Source organism: Callorhinchus milii, unplaced genomic scaffold (assembly GCF_018977255.1).
Source record: "Callorhinchus milii isolate IMCB2004 unplaced genomic scaffold, IMCB_Cmil_1.0 Scaffold3, whole genome shotgun sequence".
Lineage (NCBI taxonomy): Eukaryota > Metazoa > Chordata > Chondrichthyes > Chimaeriformes > Callorhinchidae > Callorhinchus > Callorhinchus milii.
In genome coordinates, this window is record NW_024704744.1 from 79,983,166 (window position 1) to 79,995,843 (window position 12,678).

The 12,678-nt window shown below is 41.1% G+C and overlaps 1 protein-coding gene across 1 annotated transcript in view; it reads right to left on the reverse strand.

The window, feature by feature from the left end:
* Positions 1-10,965: 10,965 nt before the first annotated feature.
* Positions 10,966-12,678, reverse strand: part of sptlc3 (serine palmitoyltransferase, long chain base subunit 3) — a gene marked incomplete at its 5' end in the record, with an annotated part of 32,166 nt that continues 30,453 nt past the window's right edge. The window contains 1 exon segment of the mRNA XM_007892302.1: positions 10,966-11,526. Within this exon segment, the coding sequence (XP_007890493.1) occupies positions 11,410-11,526 (117 nt within the window).

The following is a 12,678-nucleotide window of genomic DNA, read 5'->3' on the forward strand; positions in this document are numbered from 1 at the left end:
TTGCCCAAGGTTTCGCCCTCTGCCTGGAATTGAACTCAGGTCTCTCGCTTGCAAAGCGAGTGCTCTAACCACTGACCTACAGGACTCCATTATTATAATAATCCTTACATTTGATATAGTGCCATATCACATCGTTGAGACGTCTCAAAGCACTTCGCAGGATACACTGTAAAGTGATGCAACTGTGTGTATTTTGTGGGCAAACAGCATTGCAGCATTGTAGCATAAGAGATTTAAATTATCAAGATGTACAATTATAAACAGTCAGTGATTTTGTTATTATAGTGGAGTTACTCTATTAAGAAAAACAACAGCCCTTTTTTTAGATACCATCTCTGTATGTGGTTTTAGATCAGCAGAAGTCTGATATTGGTTATGGTCTGAGCCGTCAGATTATTGTCCCCAAATTTAAGGTGGTGCAAAAGTTTTGGAAAATTATTAAAAACTAAATTAATATGAGAAAAAAAATTGCACTTTTTAAAAATATTGTAGAAAACCTCTTCCAAGTTAACAACAATAACAACAACTGGGATTTATATAGCGCCCTCCAAGCCGGATGGCATCTCAGAGCGCAGAGAGAAACACAGGAGAATGGTTCAAGTATGAGTGACCGTTCATTAGAACTACAGGCACAGATGTTAAGACTGAATTGAGAAATGTTCTGATGTTCTGCACCATCTATCTAGTGCACCTAGAGTCCTGTAGCATAGTGGTTACAGCTCTCACCTCGTAAGCTAGAGGACCCCGGTTTGATTCCCAGGCAGGGAGAAACCTTAGCCAAGTTTTCCTAAGTCTACACTCTTCTGTTTATCTAGCAGTAAGTAATTAGCAACCTGGTTGTTAGTCAATAATCAATGCTAAAAATAATCCCTCCAAATAAAATTTGGTCACTCAATCCACGACTGTTTGAGGGACACTACTGTTCGTAATTGGTTGCCCACAGAATATACAGTCAATTCACTTTGCAGTATAACCTGCGAAGTGCTTTGAGACGTCTCAACGACGTGATAAGGAACATAGGAACAAAGGAACAGGAGTAGGCCATTCAGCCCGTCAAGCCTGTTCCGCCATTTAATTAAATCATGGCTGATCTCTATCTTTACTAGAATTTCAAATCCAATTTCCCACTTTCTCCCCATATCCCTTAATACCCCAACCTACCAAAGCTGCTATATCAAGGTGATAAGGTGCTATGTCAAATGCAAGGATTATTATTATTATCTAATGTTTTGAGACGTTGTTCTTCTATAGTACACTCTACTTGTAGACACAAGTTAAGCAAGAACAGAAGCTGTTGCAAATACGCAACTGGTCAGTTAGCATCTGAAAGAGAAACACAGGAGAATAGTTCAAGTGTGAGTGACCGTTCATTAGAACTACAGGCACAGATGTAACTGCTGAGCATTTTCAGCACTTTATGCTTTTTACTTCAGTTTTTTAAATATTTCTTTCATATATGTGCTCCAAGATGTTATCCTCCAGTGCAGGGCACCTTATAAATGCAAGTTGTTTTGTATGCATAATATACATAGAAGCTTAATTTTTCTAATAATCAACCTGTATGTTTCATAAATGCCTTAATAAACAAAAAACGTTTGATCCTAATACATTTGGACTGATTTATAACAGGCGCTGGAGGTAAGCAGATTTACTCAATAAAATTCAAAAGAACTTCAAGTTTAAAGTCAAAGTTTGATTTAATTCTAGAAACGTAGTTATGGCAACATGTTTTGATTTATTGTAGCTTTAATTTAGGCTTATAATTTTTTCAGGTGAAACAATATTTAACCTTTAGTCTTTCTGGTTCAGTACCACAGCCTGTGATACATTTACCCATTGAAGTCACTGCGAGGTCCGTGGTGTTGATTTCAAAGGGATGGAATGGATTTTATTTTAAAGAATGATTTTGACTCAAACCATCAAAACCATCACAGTTTGGACTCCTTGACCAGAACTGTGCTTATTCTCTATTTACTTTAGCAACAGCTTGGCTCACTTGGCGTGTTTGAGTCAGAAGGTTGTGAGTTCAAGCCCCGTTTAAGATTTGGAACTTATATACTCTAAGCTAACACTCCAATGCAGTGTTGGGGGTGTTCACCCACAAAACACACTATCACGGCACTGTACAATAAAATTCCAGTGCCTCCTCCTGTGGCCTATTGGTTAAGCGAGAGGACCCAGGTTCGATTCCCAGGCAAGGTGAAACCTTAGGCAAGTTTCCATACTCCACACGCCACTGTTTACCTCGATAAGCACAGTCCTGTTTGTACAGTAAGTACAGTTTACGATCCAACCCCAAAAAAATGTTTTTCTATCAATTGTTTTGCATGGGTTTCACCACAGCTTTGTCCAGTGGATAAGACCCTAGATGGTTTTCATCCTACAAAAGGGAATGGGAGTTTGACCTCCTGTAAAGGGAGGTCAACAAGCAATAATTGTACCTTGGACAAAGCTTCTCTATACACAGGAAATTAAACTGAAACAGAATTGCTGTTTAGAAAGACAGACATTTATTTTCCGATAAATAGACATTTTATAATTTGGAAGCCTTGTCATGTCAAGGAAGATCTCTGATTAAAGGGTTACGTACAAGAACAGGAAGTCTGAAGACATGCAGTTAATGTCTGTCTTTTATAATCAAATATTAGGCTGAATAGGTACCCCACATGAAGAACGATAATATCGTATAGGAATGAAGTCCGGCATCATTGATTCAACTTTAATAAATCAGCCAACGGTAAAAAGATGGTGGGCATTAAGTGCACGATTTAAAGAGGAAGTTCTGTGATTCAAGAAAAGATTACAACTCTTTCTTGTGTGTTTGCCAAATGGTGGAAAGCGACTGCATTGGTCCCAGGGTTTAACCCAAGTGCTGTGAACTGTTATTGTGTCATTTGGGCGTGATGTTGTTCCAATGAAAATGGTTCAACAGCAATCTTGCTGCCCCATCGCTCCCCACCCTACTGTTCAGCACCTTGGGATGTCCTTTCGATGTGAAAGGCACTTCACAAATTTTGTATTGCATTGTACCGTCTTCCCGTCACAACATTGAGATGTTTTTAAATGAGCCCAGAATCTTGACCAGGAATTACGGTTCTAGTCGTTAATTCCCCACTGGGTCTGCCCTGAAATTGCCCTTTGTAACCCTAAACCTGTGCCCTCTTGCTTTGCTGTCTCAGTGCATCAGAAATATTGTTCTGCATTTACTTTCTTAATTCCATTTAAAATCTTATAGATATTTAAGGTTATGAAAGGTTTGTCAAGACAGACATGGATGGGCTGTTTTTGTCCAAAACAAAGGGGCATAAATATGACAGTAGATCTAATGGGGATTTTAGGAGGAAAATCTTCACATTGGCGAGAATGAAGAACTCACTGCTAGAAGCTATGGTTGAAGCAAAAAGCATCAGTGTATTTAAGATGAAATTTGACTTATGCAGGAGGGCAAAAGAATTAAGAGTAAATGTGAGGGAAATAATAATAATCCTTGCGTTTGATATAGCACCTTATCAGGTCATTAAGAAGGGCCTTCTAGCTTGCAAAGGCAAGTGGTCAAACCAATGCCTTACAGGACTCCACAAGGAGGAGTGGGGACTTGAGTGGCCCAAATGGCCTTTTAGCCTTGACATATCACTCTAATGTAATCACTGTAAGGTCCTCTCTGAGACACTTTGTGACTTTCCTCTATTTGGCAGCTCATCAGTTACATGTAACAGCAGCCGTAATAAGGACAAACACCTCCTGAATTTGACCCTGAATAAGAATCGACTTGGAGAAATGGAGCAGGCACAGGTATGAACAGGCTAGTTGATTGATGGCTAATGTCATTACTTCTCTTTCACTTTGTGCTGTGGAAGTTAATCATTATCCAACATGCTATTCCCTCAATTTTTTTTTAAACCTTCTCCAGACCGCTTGATCGGAATAAATTGTGTGTGAAATGCAACAACAGTCTTAAATCAAAACCATCGTCAAGGGAGGAATAAAATCAGTGATTTATTCATGATTGATCAACCCAGCTTATTCATTTATGGTTTGGCTCGATTTGAAAAGTTTGGAGAGTTGGCAAATTATCAAGCAACGGGTACAGGCATTTTGGCTCGATTCCAGCCCACAACGGAAACAGCACTCAGAATGACCATCCAGGTTTTACCCCAGTGCCTGTTGCGGAGGTGGCCATATTGCAGATAACTCGAATGTGATTTCTGTCACGGCCTGGCTCAGTGGGCAGCATGCACACCTCTGAGTCAGAAGGTTGTGGTTTCAAGCTCCAGGTGAGCACTTGTTTAGCTCATGGTCCAGGTTGACGCTTCAGTGCAGTGCTGGGGAAGCACCTCATTGTCAGAGGTGTCATCCTTTGGATAAGACATTAAACCAAGGTCCTGTCTGTCTGTTCAGGTGGATGGCACTATTTGAAAGAAGAGACGTGTTTCGCCTGGTGTCCAGGCCAACAATCCCACAGATAAGATTGATCATGGTTGTTTATGGGACATTGCTGTGCACCAATTGACTGCCACATTCACCCACAAGTAGTGACTACACTACAGTAAATCCTGTGAAGTGCTTCGAGACATTTCAATGACACCATAAGTCTCTATATTAAATACAAAGACTATTATCATAGAGTCATTCATAATCCTTTTCGTTGATAGTTAATCACGTCATTTAGGGCAACATCATGAATTTGAATATGGTAAGACTCCATTGGAGTTAAAAAATATATTTATTGAACCAGAAGTCACTGGTCTGACAGCAATTCCTAGTTGTGCGTGACTGAATAGTCAGATTCTCTGTGATGTTCAATTTTTTAAAAAAGGGGTGGGGAGGGGGGAATCCCTCATTTTGACTTTTTTTTTCTGGCATTTTGACTTTCAATCCTTTGCTGGATTGGCTGATTTTCAGGCTCTTGGTTTTACCCAATTTGTTTTTTAAAAAATCAGCTCAGATTGCAAATTGATTGTGGAGTCCTGTAGCTCAGTGGTTAGAGCACTCGCTTTGCAAGTGAGAGACCTGATTTCAATCCCAGGCAGAGGGCGAAACCTTGGGCAAGTTTCCTTACTCCACACAGAGCCTAATAATAATCCCTCCAAAACCAAAAACAATAATAAATTTGGTCATTTTCAATCTACGACTGTTTGTGGGACATTGCTGTGCGCAATTGGCTGCCACGTTCGCCCACAAATATAGTCAATTCACTTTACATGTGTTCTGTGAAGCGCTTTGGGACGTCCTCCCGACGTGAAAAGCGCTATATCAAATGCAAGGATTATTATTATTATTATAAATCCTGCAATTTAATTTGCACAAGTTGGTAAATATGGCATTTTCAAACGCAGTCTCTGATCTCGAGATGTCTTTTCTGATCATTGTACAATTGTTCCATTTAACACATGCTCCTTTTTTAATCCCTTGCTCCTACACACATCATTTCACTTGATCTGCATTAAACCACATCTGCCACCTATTGGCCCAGTTACGCATTATTCCTTATTATGTACTCTTGCCACCTTTACAGTATTACTCACAAACTTGCTTAGCATTTTCTTATCAAAGTTTTATTTTTGCACACATTTTATATAAAAGCCTTATATAAATAACTGTCTCAAGACCGACTCGAGTTATCGATACAATACAATTTACGTTTAGATAGTGCCGTTTACCTTGGGAGAATGTCTCAAAATGCTGTATACTGCTGGATGGGCATGGGAGCTAGGAGAGAGCTGAAGTGGATGGATAGGGGCAAGATGACCAAAAGAAGTAAATCTTGAGTCGGGCTTTGAAAGTGGGAAGGGAACAAACACACACACACACACACACATACATACATACATACATACCAACCTTTATTTTCAGAAGCTAACTCCAATTCACAGGCAGCAAGAAAATGCACAGGGTTTATAGGAATGCAAAAGGTTTTATTCATTTTTTACAATACATTCGATAAGTCAGGTGCCAGTCGGGTGTCTTAATCGTACAAAATAAAAACATCCCTGCTATCACACAGAGAGAAAAAAAGGAAAAATACATATGTAACTTATTTTTTACATTATGTATAAAATCATCGTACAAATATATATATATACACACACACATTTCACCACCAACACTTTAGTGAGTGGGGTAAAACCTGGACATAAAAGATCAAAGATAACACACAATATTTGCAAACTTCTCTGTGCCAGTTACCATCAGCACAGACTCGGAATGAAATACTGGTAGCCCTATCAACGAAGGATTAAGACTTAAAGAATAAAAAGGAGGAGGGGAAGGCAGGGAGAGGAAAAAAATTAAGTTTTTACAGTAAAACTCGAATAAGTCTGAGCTCTATAAATCATACCATCTGCCCAAGTCATGTTCAAGAGTTTACATGAATGCAAGTTTGACATAACTCATACTTTGCATAATTCATGTTATGGTCCGAACTGCTACGACTTATGTGTGGTTTACTGTACTCTTCGTGCATCTCAGCACACGTCACTGTATTAAACAAATGTATTAAGTAGGGAGACTTAATACATTTGCTTTCCTCACCCGAGTAAGAAATATGGAATGATTTAATTTCAAAGGTTTATTTGAAGGACTCTAATCAATTTTACTTTGTTCCATTTTTAAATTTTTACTCTTTGGATAAAATAAATGGTGGATTCAAAATAAAAAAAAGTTTTATTATACTTTTTGGGTGGGTTTGTAGCGATTTTCTGTGCGACTTCAACAGGTCAACCTCCGGGCCACAATGTGCCTGCGGACATTGCTTCCCGCAGCCTGCCCACGTGTGATGCACAAAGCGACTGCAGAGCCGTTTAATCAACCCCTCCCACCAGCTAAAAATCAATACTTAAAAGATAAAACAAACGTGGATATTATCAGTCATTTTTTAAAATTCATATTAGAATCCCCACTTATAATTTTCATTTTTACTGTGTATGTTTAACTGTATAAGGCTCCTTGCACCGAATTTCCCTAAATATTTTCTTTCCTTTCTCCCCCCCCCCCCCCGAAAAAATTAAGCAGGAAAACAATTGCATTCCTATAATGATTTACAACCCTGATGTTTGCCTTTTTGGGGATAGATCAACAAAACAGTCCCATTTGCAAACTCCTCGTCTTTTAACACAAGTCTGCCAGTAATTTGCCCAGTCTAGTGTTATTGCCTCTGGCATGCTACCCCGGTTGTCTGTACTGAGCGACCAAGTACAATGCAGACTTGGGGTGTAAAACAGTTTGTATCAAATGATTGCCAGATTTGGGGAAAAGAATGCGGGAGCGAGAGGGTGGAATATTCAGGGAAGAGCGAAGGGAATTCTGCCACCATTCATTCCTTTACAGATTTTGTATTACCTTTTCCAGATAAGGACTTCCATTCATTATTTCCGTTAGGAAACAATAAAGAGCTTAATTTCCCGAAAGAGGGAATTTTGGGGGATGAGATTTTCACAAATCGAAGTGGGATTACGCCTTGCTGTAAGTGTTACCGTTCTCCCATTCCTCACTTTCTCTAAGGCAGGTTTTGGAGGGAAATTTGACATTTGAACTCTTATACTCTTTAGTTCGTTAGCTCAGTTGAAAGTGCTCTCTCAGGCAATCGGCTGAGCTTTAAACCTCATGCAAGAATACAAGCCCACCCTCCCATTAAACATTCTCTCTCTGTCTCGTCTCCCCCTTCCCACATATCCTCGTCCCAACTGGACCCAAAATGGTTAAAAAACACAAAACGATATTTAAAATACCATCATCGTGGTCGTAATGTTGACCAGACTGGTGCACTTGACTAACTGGTGCGATGATGGTGAGAACAACAAACAGTGCAGTATTAAATAAAAAGGCACCACTAGAAGGCTTGTCTTACACTCAGTTAAAAGCAGCATGTGAACCCCACCGTTAGCTAGCGAAGACTGTGGGCGGTCAGCACAATAACCTGAACAGGCTTCTCAGTGGCAGGGTTTAGTTCATTTAGTTTGGTGTGTGTGGGGGGGGGGGTGGAATGGGAAATGGAGAGAAGCCCTACTAGAAAACAACTTCCTTTGACTCGTAAATCTCCAAATCCTCCGCTTATATCGTATCAGTCTCGTGCAACCAAGAGACACTTCATCGCAGTGTTAGCGCCCACAAGTGAAGCAGTTTTGAGGGGATTAACAACATTGCAATTACCCTTTTGCAAACAAAACCCAAAACATTCCCCTCCTTCCCAAACAGACACTTCCCGCCACGCCCCCCCACCCACCTTAAAGCCCACGTCTTATAAGCCCAGGAGGCTCCAGGCACAGCATGAAGTAGCTAAAGTTAAGAGGCACCGTCCCTATTGATATAGTAATGTGCTCCAGAATGATTAGCTATTTAACCCAGCCCTTCACCAGAAGCCTGAAGTCTGTGGAGCTGCACTGTCGAGGTGTAAATTATCAGGGAGAGGGACACAGATTAGAGTTCATTCTGACAACATGCAAGTCAGTCTCTGTGAATTCATGTTTGATGGTGCTGCTCTTATAAGTGATGCCAATTTATTTTTTAACCTGGACATTTGCAGCAATGAACAGACTTGCTTTTGTTAAACTGAGTGGCACAGAAAATGGATTTTAACAGTAAAGGTAAAAGTGTGGGGTGAAAATACCCCAAAATTTACAATATGCTCAGGGCATACTTTTTTACCCACTCAAAAAAATAAACACAGAATTTTTCCAACAACATTCTTTACAAGTTAAGTGTATTGAGCTATTCATTTTGCAAAATAACTTGTGAATTTTTTGCTCGGCAAGGTGAGGGATGTCAGGAGTTAGAAAAGGGATCCATTCCTAATGTGGACAGTGCTGGTTGTTAAACACTCTCAGGTCAGGTGTAAGATGGTTTGACGCACAATCGGCTCCCTCTACTCTTACTAAAGTGCCTCGCTCCCAAATTCAGCAGATGCTCCCTCCCTTCCGCCCGCCACCCCTACTGAGTGATGTTATTCCACTCAAGTTAGCAAACCTCTCGAGAGAAGGGCTGCCCACTCTCTGCTGATTCTGAGCCGCATTACCCTGTGGGCCCATGTCTATTAGGTCCTGGGTTTAGACTGTCTTAAATCTCAATTTGCAGCTTTCATCTTGCAAGCAAGATGACAGCAACTGCAACAAAGGCAGATCCTGAGGTGCAGTGACATATGGTGCATTCCAACACTGTTTTTAAAGGCCACTTGTTCAACAGAATTGCTGTCTTCTGCTACAGATAAGTGGCAGTGACACCACTGCCTGGGATATCTTCAACCTGAAGAACAAAGGCTACGGGCTCTTTGCTGAATCAGGAAAGTACAAAGAGTGACAGATTAGCAGACGTTTCACGCATAACGTATGATATCAGTGCAAACAACATCAGAAGCCTCCCTGAGTGGTCCCCAAGACCATCTGCTGGCTCGGTCGATGCTGTAAAATGGGGTCCGTTAGCTGCAGCAGTGAAGTGTTAAGCAGATTCTTCAAAAGAATTTAAGTGACTCAAAACTTCCAACAAATAGTTGTTTGTAACTCTACCATTTCAGTATTAACTTTCTAATTTTCTAAAACTTTTTTTTTGAAAGAAAGCTAGAATTACAAAACAAGGGGAGCAAAGACCAAGTGTTTCACTTGACTGTGCTCTGGAAATGGAGATTCAACTCTGGTGCTGGGAATTAATGGGTTAGTGTCCTTCGGACCCAAGGTTACAATATATTCCCTACTCCATCTCTTTGTGAAGTTCGGGAGCTTTCTGCAATGCAAGGCAAGTTGCTGAAAGTTTGCACTGCACTGCAATGGAACATCTATACTCTCAATATGCATTAGACCATTTTCCAGGGGCAGCATTTTTAATGAGCAACAAACAAGTACTCACAACAAAAATAATCTCTGTTTTTAAGACTAGGTTAAATTGATCATTGTTCTTTTAAAAAGACAGTCCGACAAAGGTCAATCTTTATAGACCCTGCAGTGTGGTGTGGTTTTACAAACCCAAACCTCAACATTTTGGGGGTCAGCAACAGTAGTTAACTGATAACTTCCTCGATGCTCATCATTCTATTTGCCAGATCATTAGCTTTAAATTCTCAATCCTACTGGAGCCGAGTGCCTGAGACTCTCCTCTCTCCCTCTCTCCACACCCCATCCCTCTGTTGAAACTCAAGCCATAGTCTGTCTGTCACTAACAGAGGAATCCTGCCATTCCCACTAGACATTTACAGAAGGGCACAAACGGTAAGACGGAAGCTAGTCTAGTGAGCTTTGTGATCAGAGGACAATGTGTATGTCTGTGTGCGCACACGTATACAGCGTGAAGGTAAGGAGGGAAAACCACGGGATTTTTTATAAAAAGTATAATAAAACCAGCCATAGTCACAGTTAACAAATCTCCCTTTTACTCCTCATGACTGTTTTAATAGGACGATCTATTTTTACGGAAATAACTGAACACTTTCTTTTTAAAAAGCTAAAACCTGCACTGCTTGAAACATCTATATTCGTAATGTGCATTAGGACATTTTTCAAGGACAGTGTTTTTAATGAGCTTCAAAGGAGTACTCACTACAAAAATTATAACCTCTATATATACACATTTGTCAGATCTTTTAAACTTTTTTTTAAGATATATATATATATATATATGCGATTAAGACAATTCATCTTTGGCAAGGTTTCCCCTGAAAACAAATTCCCATCTAAATGTTTTTTTCTTTAGTTGTAATAACAGGTTATTCCACGACAATGGCCAACAGACCTGGGGCATCTGATTCTAAATTCACTGTAGCCCCAGCCCGTCACAATGTGCCTGAGTTTAACTTTGGCTATTTCCTGAATCAGCATCGATTACGATAGCTGCACATTTAGACATATACAGTAAACTTTTGATAACTCCATCGTGGCTTAACTTATCACTTACCGCTTAAATTTTCATGCTGTCAATATCCCAGCCCCATTCATTTATGCATTTATACACACGCCTAACTCGTCACTCCGGATAACTTGTCACTGAGCCCTTTTCCCTTGGAGTGATGAGTTATCGGGAGTTTACTGTATTCCAAATGTTTGCCCGGAGTAACGGCAGCATTTTTTTCCCCTTTGTTTTGGAAGAAAGATTCCAAAATGGAAGACGGGCGACTGAAAAGATCGCAGCAGAGAGCGAGAGGGAGGGAAGGGAAGAGAGAAAGAGAGCCCGCATAGAGTCGGCTGGTCTTTGATGGTCTACCTGTAAACAACACTTGAGGCAGCAGCCGTGATGCACCACACAGTGTGTGTAAGGCTACAAATTAATGGCTCGCTACCAGTGCCGGTGCAAGCTCGCACAGGAATCCAAACAGCCCAGCAGCCACCCTCTTCTTGCTCCTCTTGGTCTCTGCCTGTTGGAAGGAGGCACGTGATGGTCTGCCACAAGGTGAAGCTTCCCTGCCCCCCGTCCCCAAGTTGCCAAAGCAGCTCAAATGTCAAATTCAAAATAGTTTTCGTCGTACTTTAATTCAGGACAGCTATTCCTTGGCTTTCGAGAGTACTTCACTCGCAGGAAGTTGCCCATTTCGTTAAGGACAGTCAAGACCTGAAACACAACAATTTTCTTTATTACAATAGCTTTACTAAACACTGAAGTATACATATATATTATATATGAGCGCACATAGGATGTTTAAAAGAAGATCCTGATGACACGTTACAAACATTAATAATAATAATAATCCTTGCATTTGATATAGCGCTTTTCACGTCGGGAGGACTTCCCAAAGCGCTTTTGACTGTATGTTTGTGGGCGAACGCGACAGCCAATTGCAGCAATGTCTCACAAACAGTCGTAGATTGAAAGTGACCAATTTTTATTGTTTTTCAAGGGATTATTATTAGGCTTGTGGGAGTAAGGAAACTTGCCCAATCCAAGCAGAGCACAGAATTTGAGTGCTACTCTCTAAAAAGCGTACTGCATTTATAAAACGCAACTCCAACCTTCAGGACCATTTCTATAGCTACGATAATTGAAAGCAAGGCAAGCTGGCACCCACCCACCCACACCAACAAAGAATGTTAATGCCAGGCTCCAGGAAATAGGATCCTGCACACTCCCATGTTCTACAAATGCCGAATGCTCCTGACTGCTGATGAATCAAATTGTCTCAACAAAAAATAGTGAAATGTGCCAAATCACAGTGGCAGGATAAGACAACAACAAATTACACTTCTACAGCATCCTTCACATCGGAAAGACATCACAGGGCGCTGGACAGTCAGGATTTTTTGGAACCGAGCTGGGAGTTGGGGTCAGGAGGTGGAGGCCAGTGAGATTGGGGGTGGGAGAGTGGCCCAAGGCACGGTCGAAGAGGAAGGTCTTTAGACGGGACATAAAGGAGGCAAGAGAGGGGGTGAGGTGGAGGGATTGCAGAATGGAATTCCAGAGTGTGGGGGCAGAGATGCTGAATGCCCGATCAACAATGGTAGGGCGGGAGGTGCGGGGGGACCTGAAGCAGGCCGGTGTCTGCCGAGTTAGGAGGTCGGAGAGGTGGGTAGAGCAGGACGGTGAAGGGCTTTGAAGGTGAGAACAAGGGTTTTGTATTCTATTCTCTGAGGAATGGGGAGCCAGGCAAGAACGGAGGTGATTAGTTCCCGGAGTCTGGAGCAGAAGTGGACATGAACCGCAGAGTTTTCAATAATCTGCAGCTTGTAGAGGAAAGAGCTGGGAAGTGCATCGAGCAGGAAGTTGGCG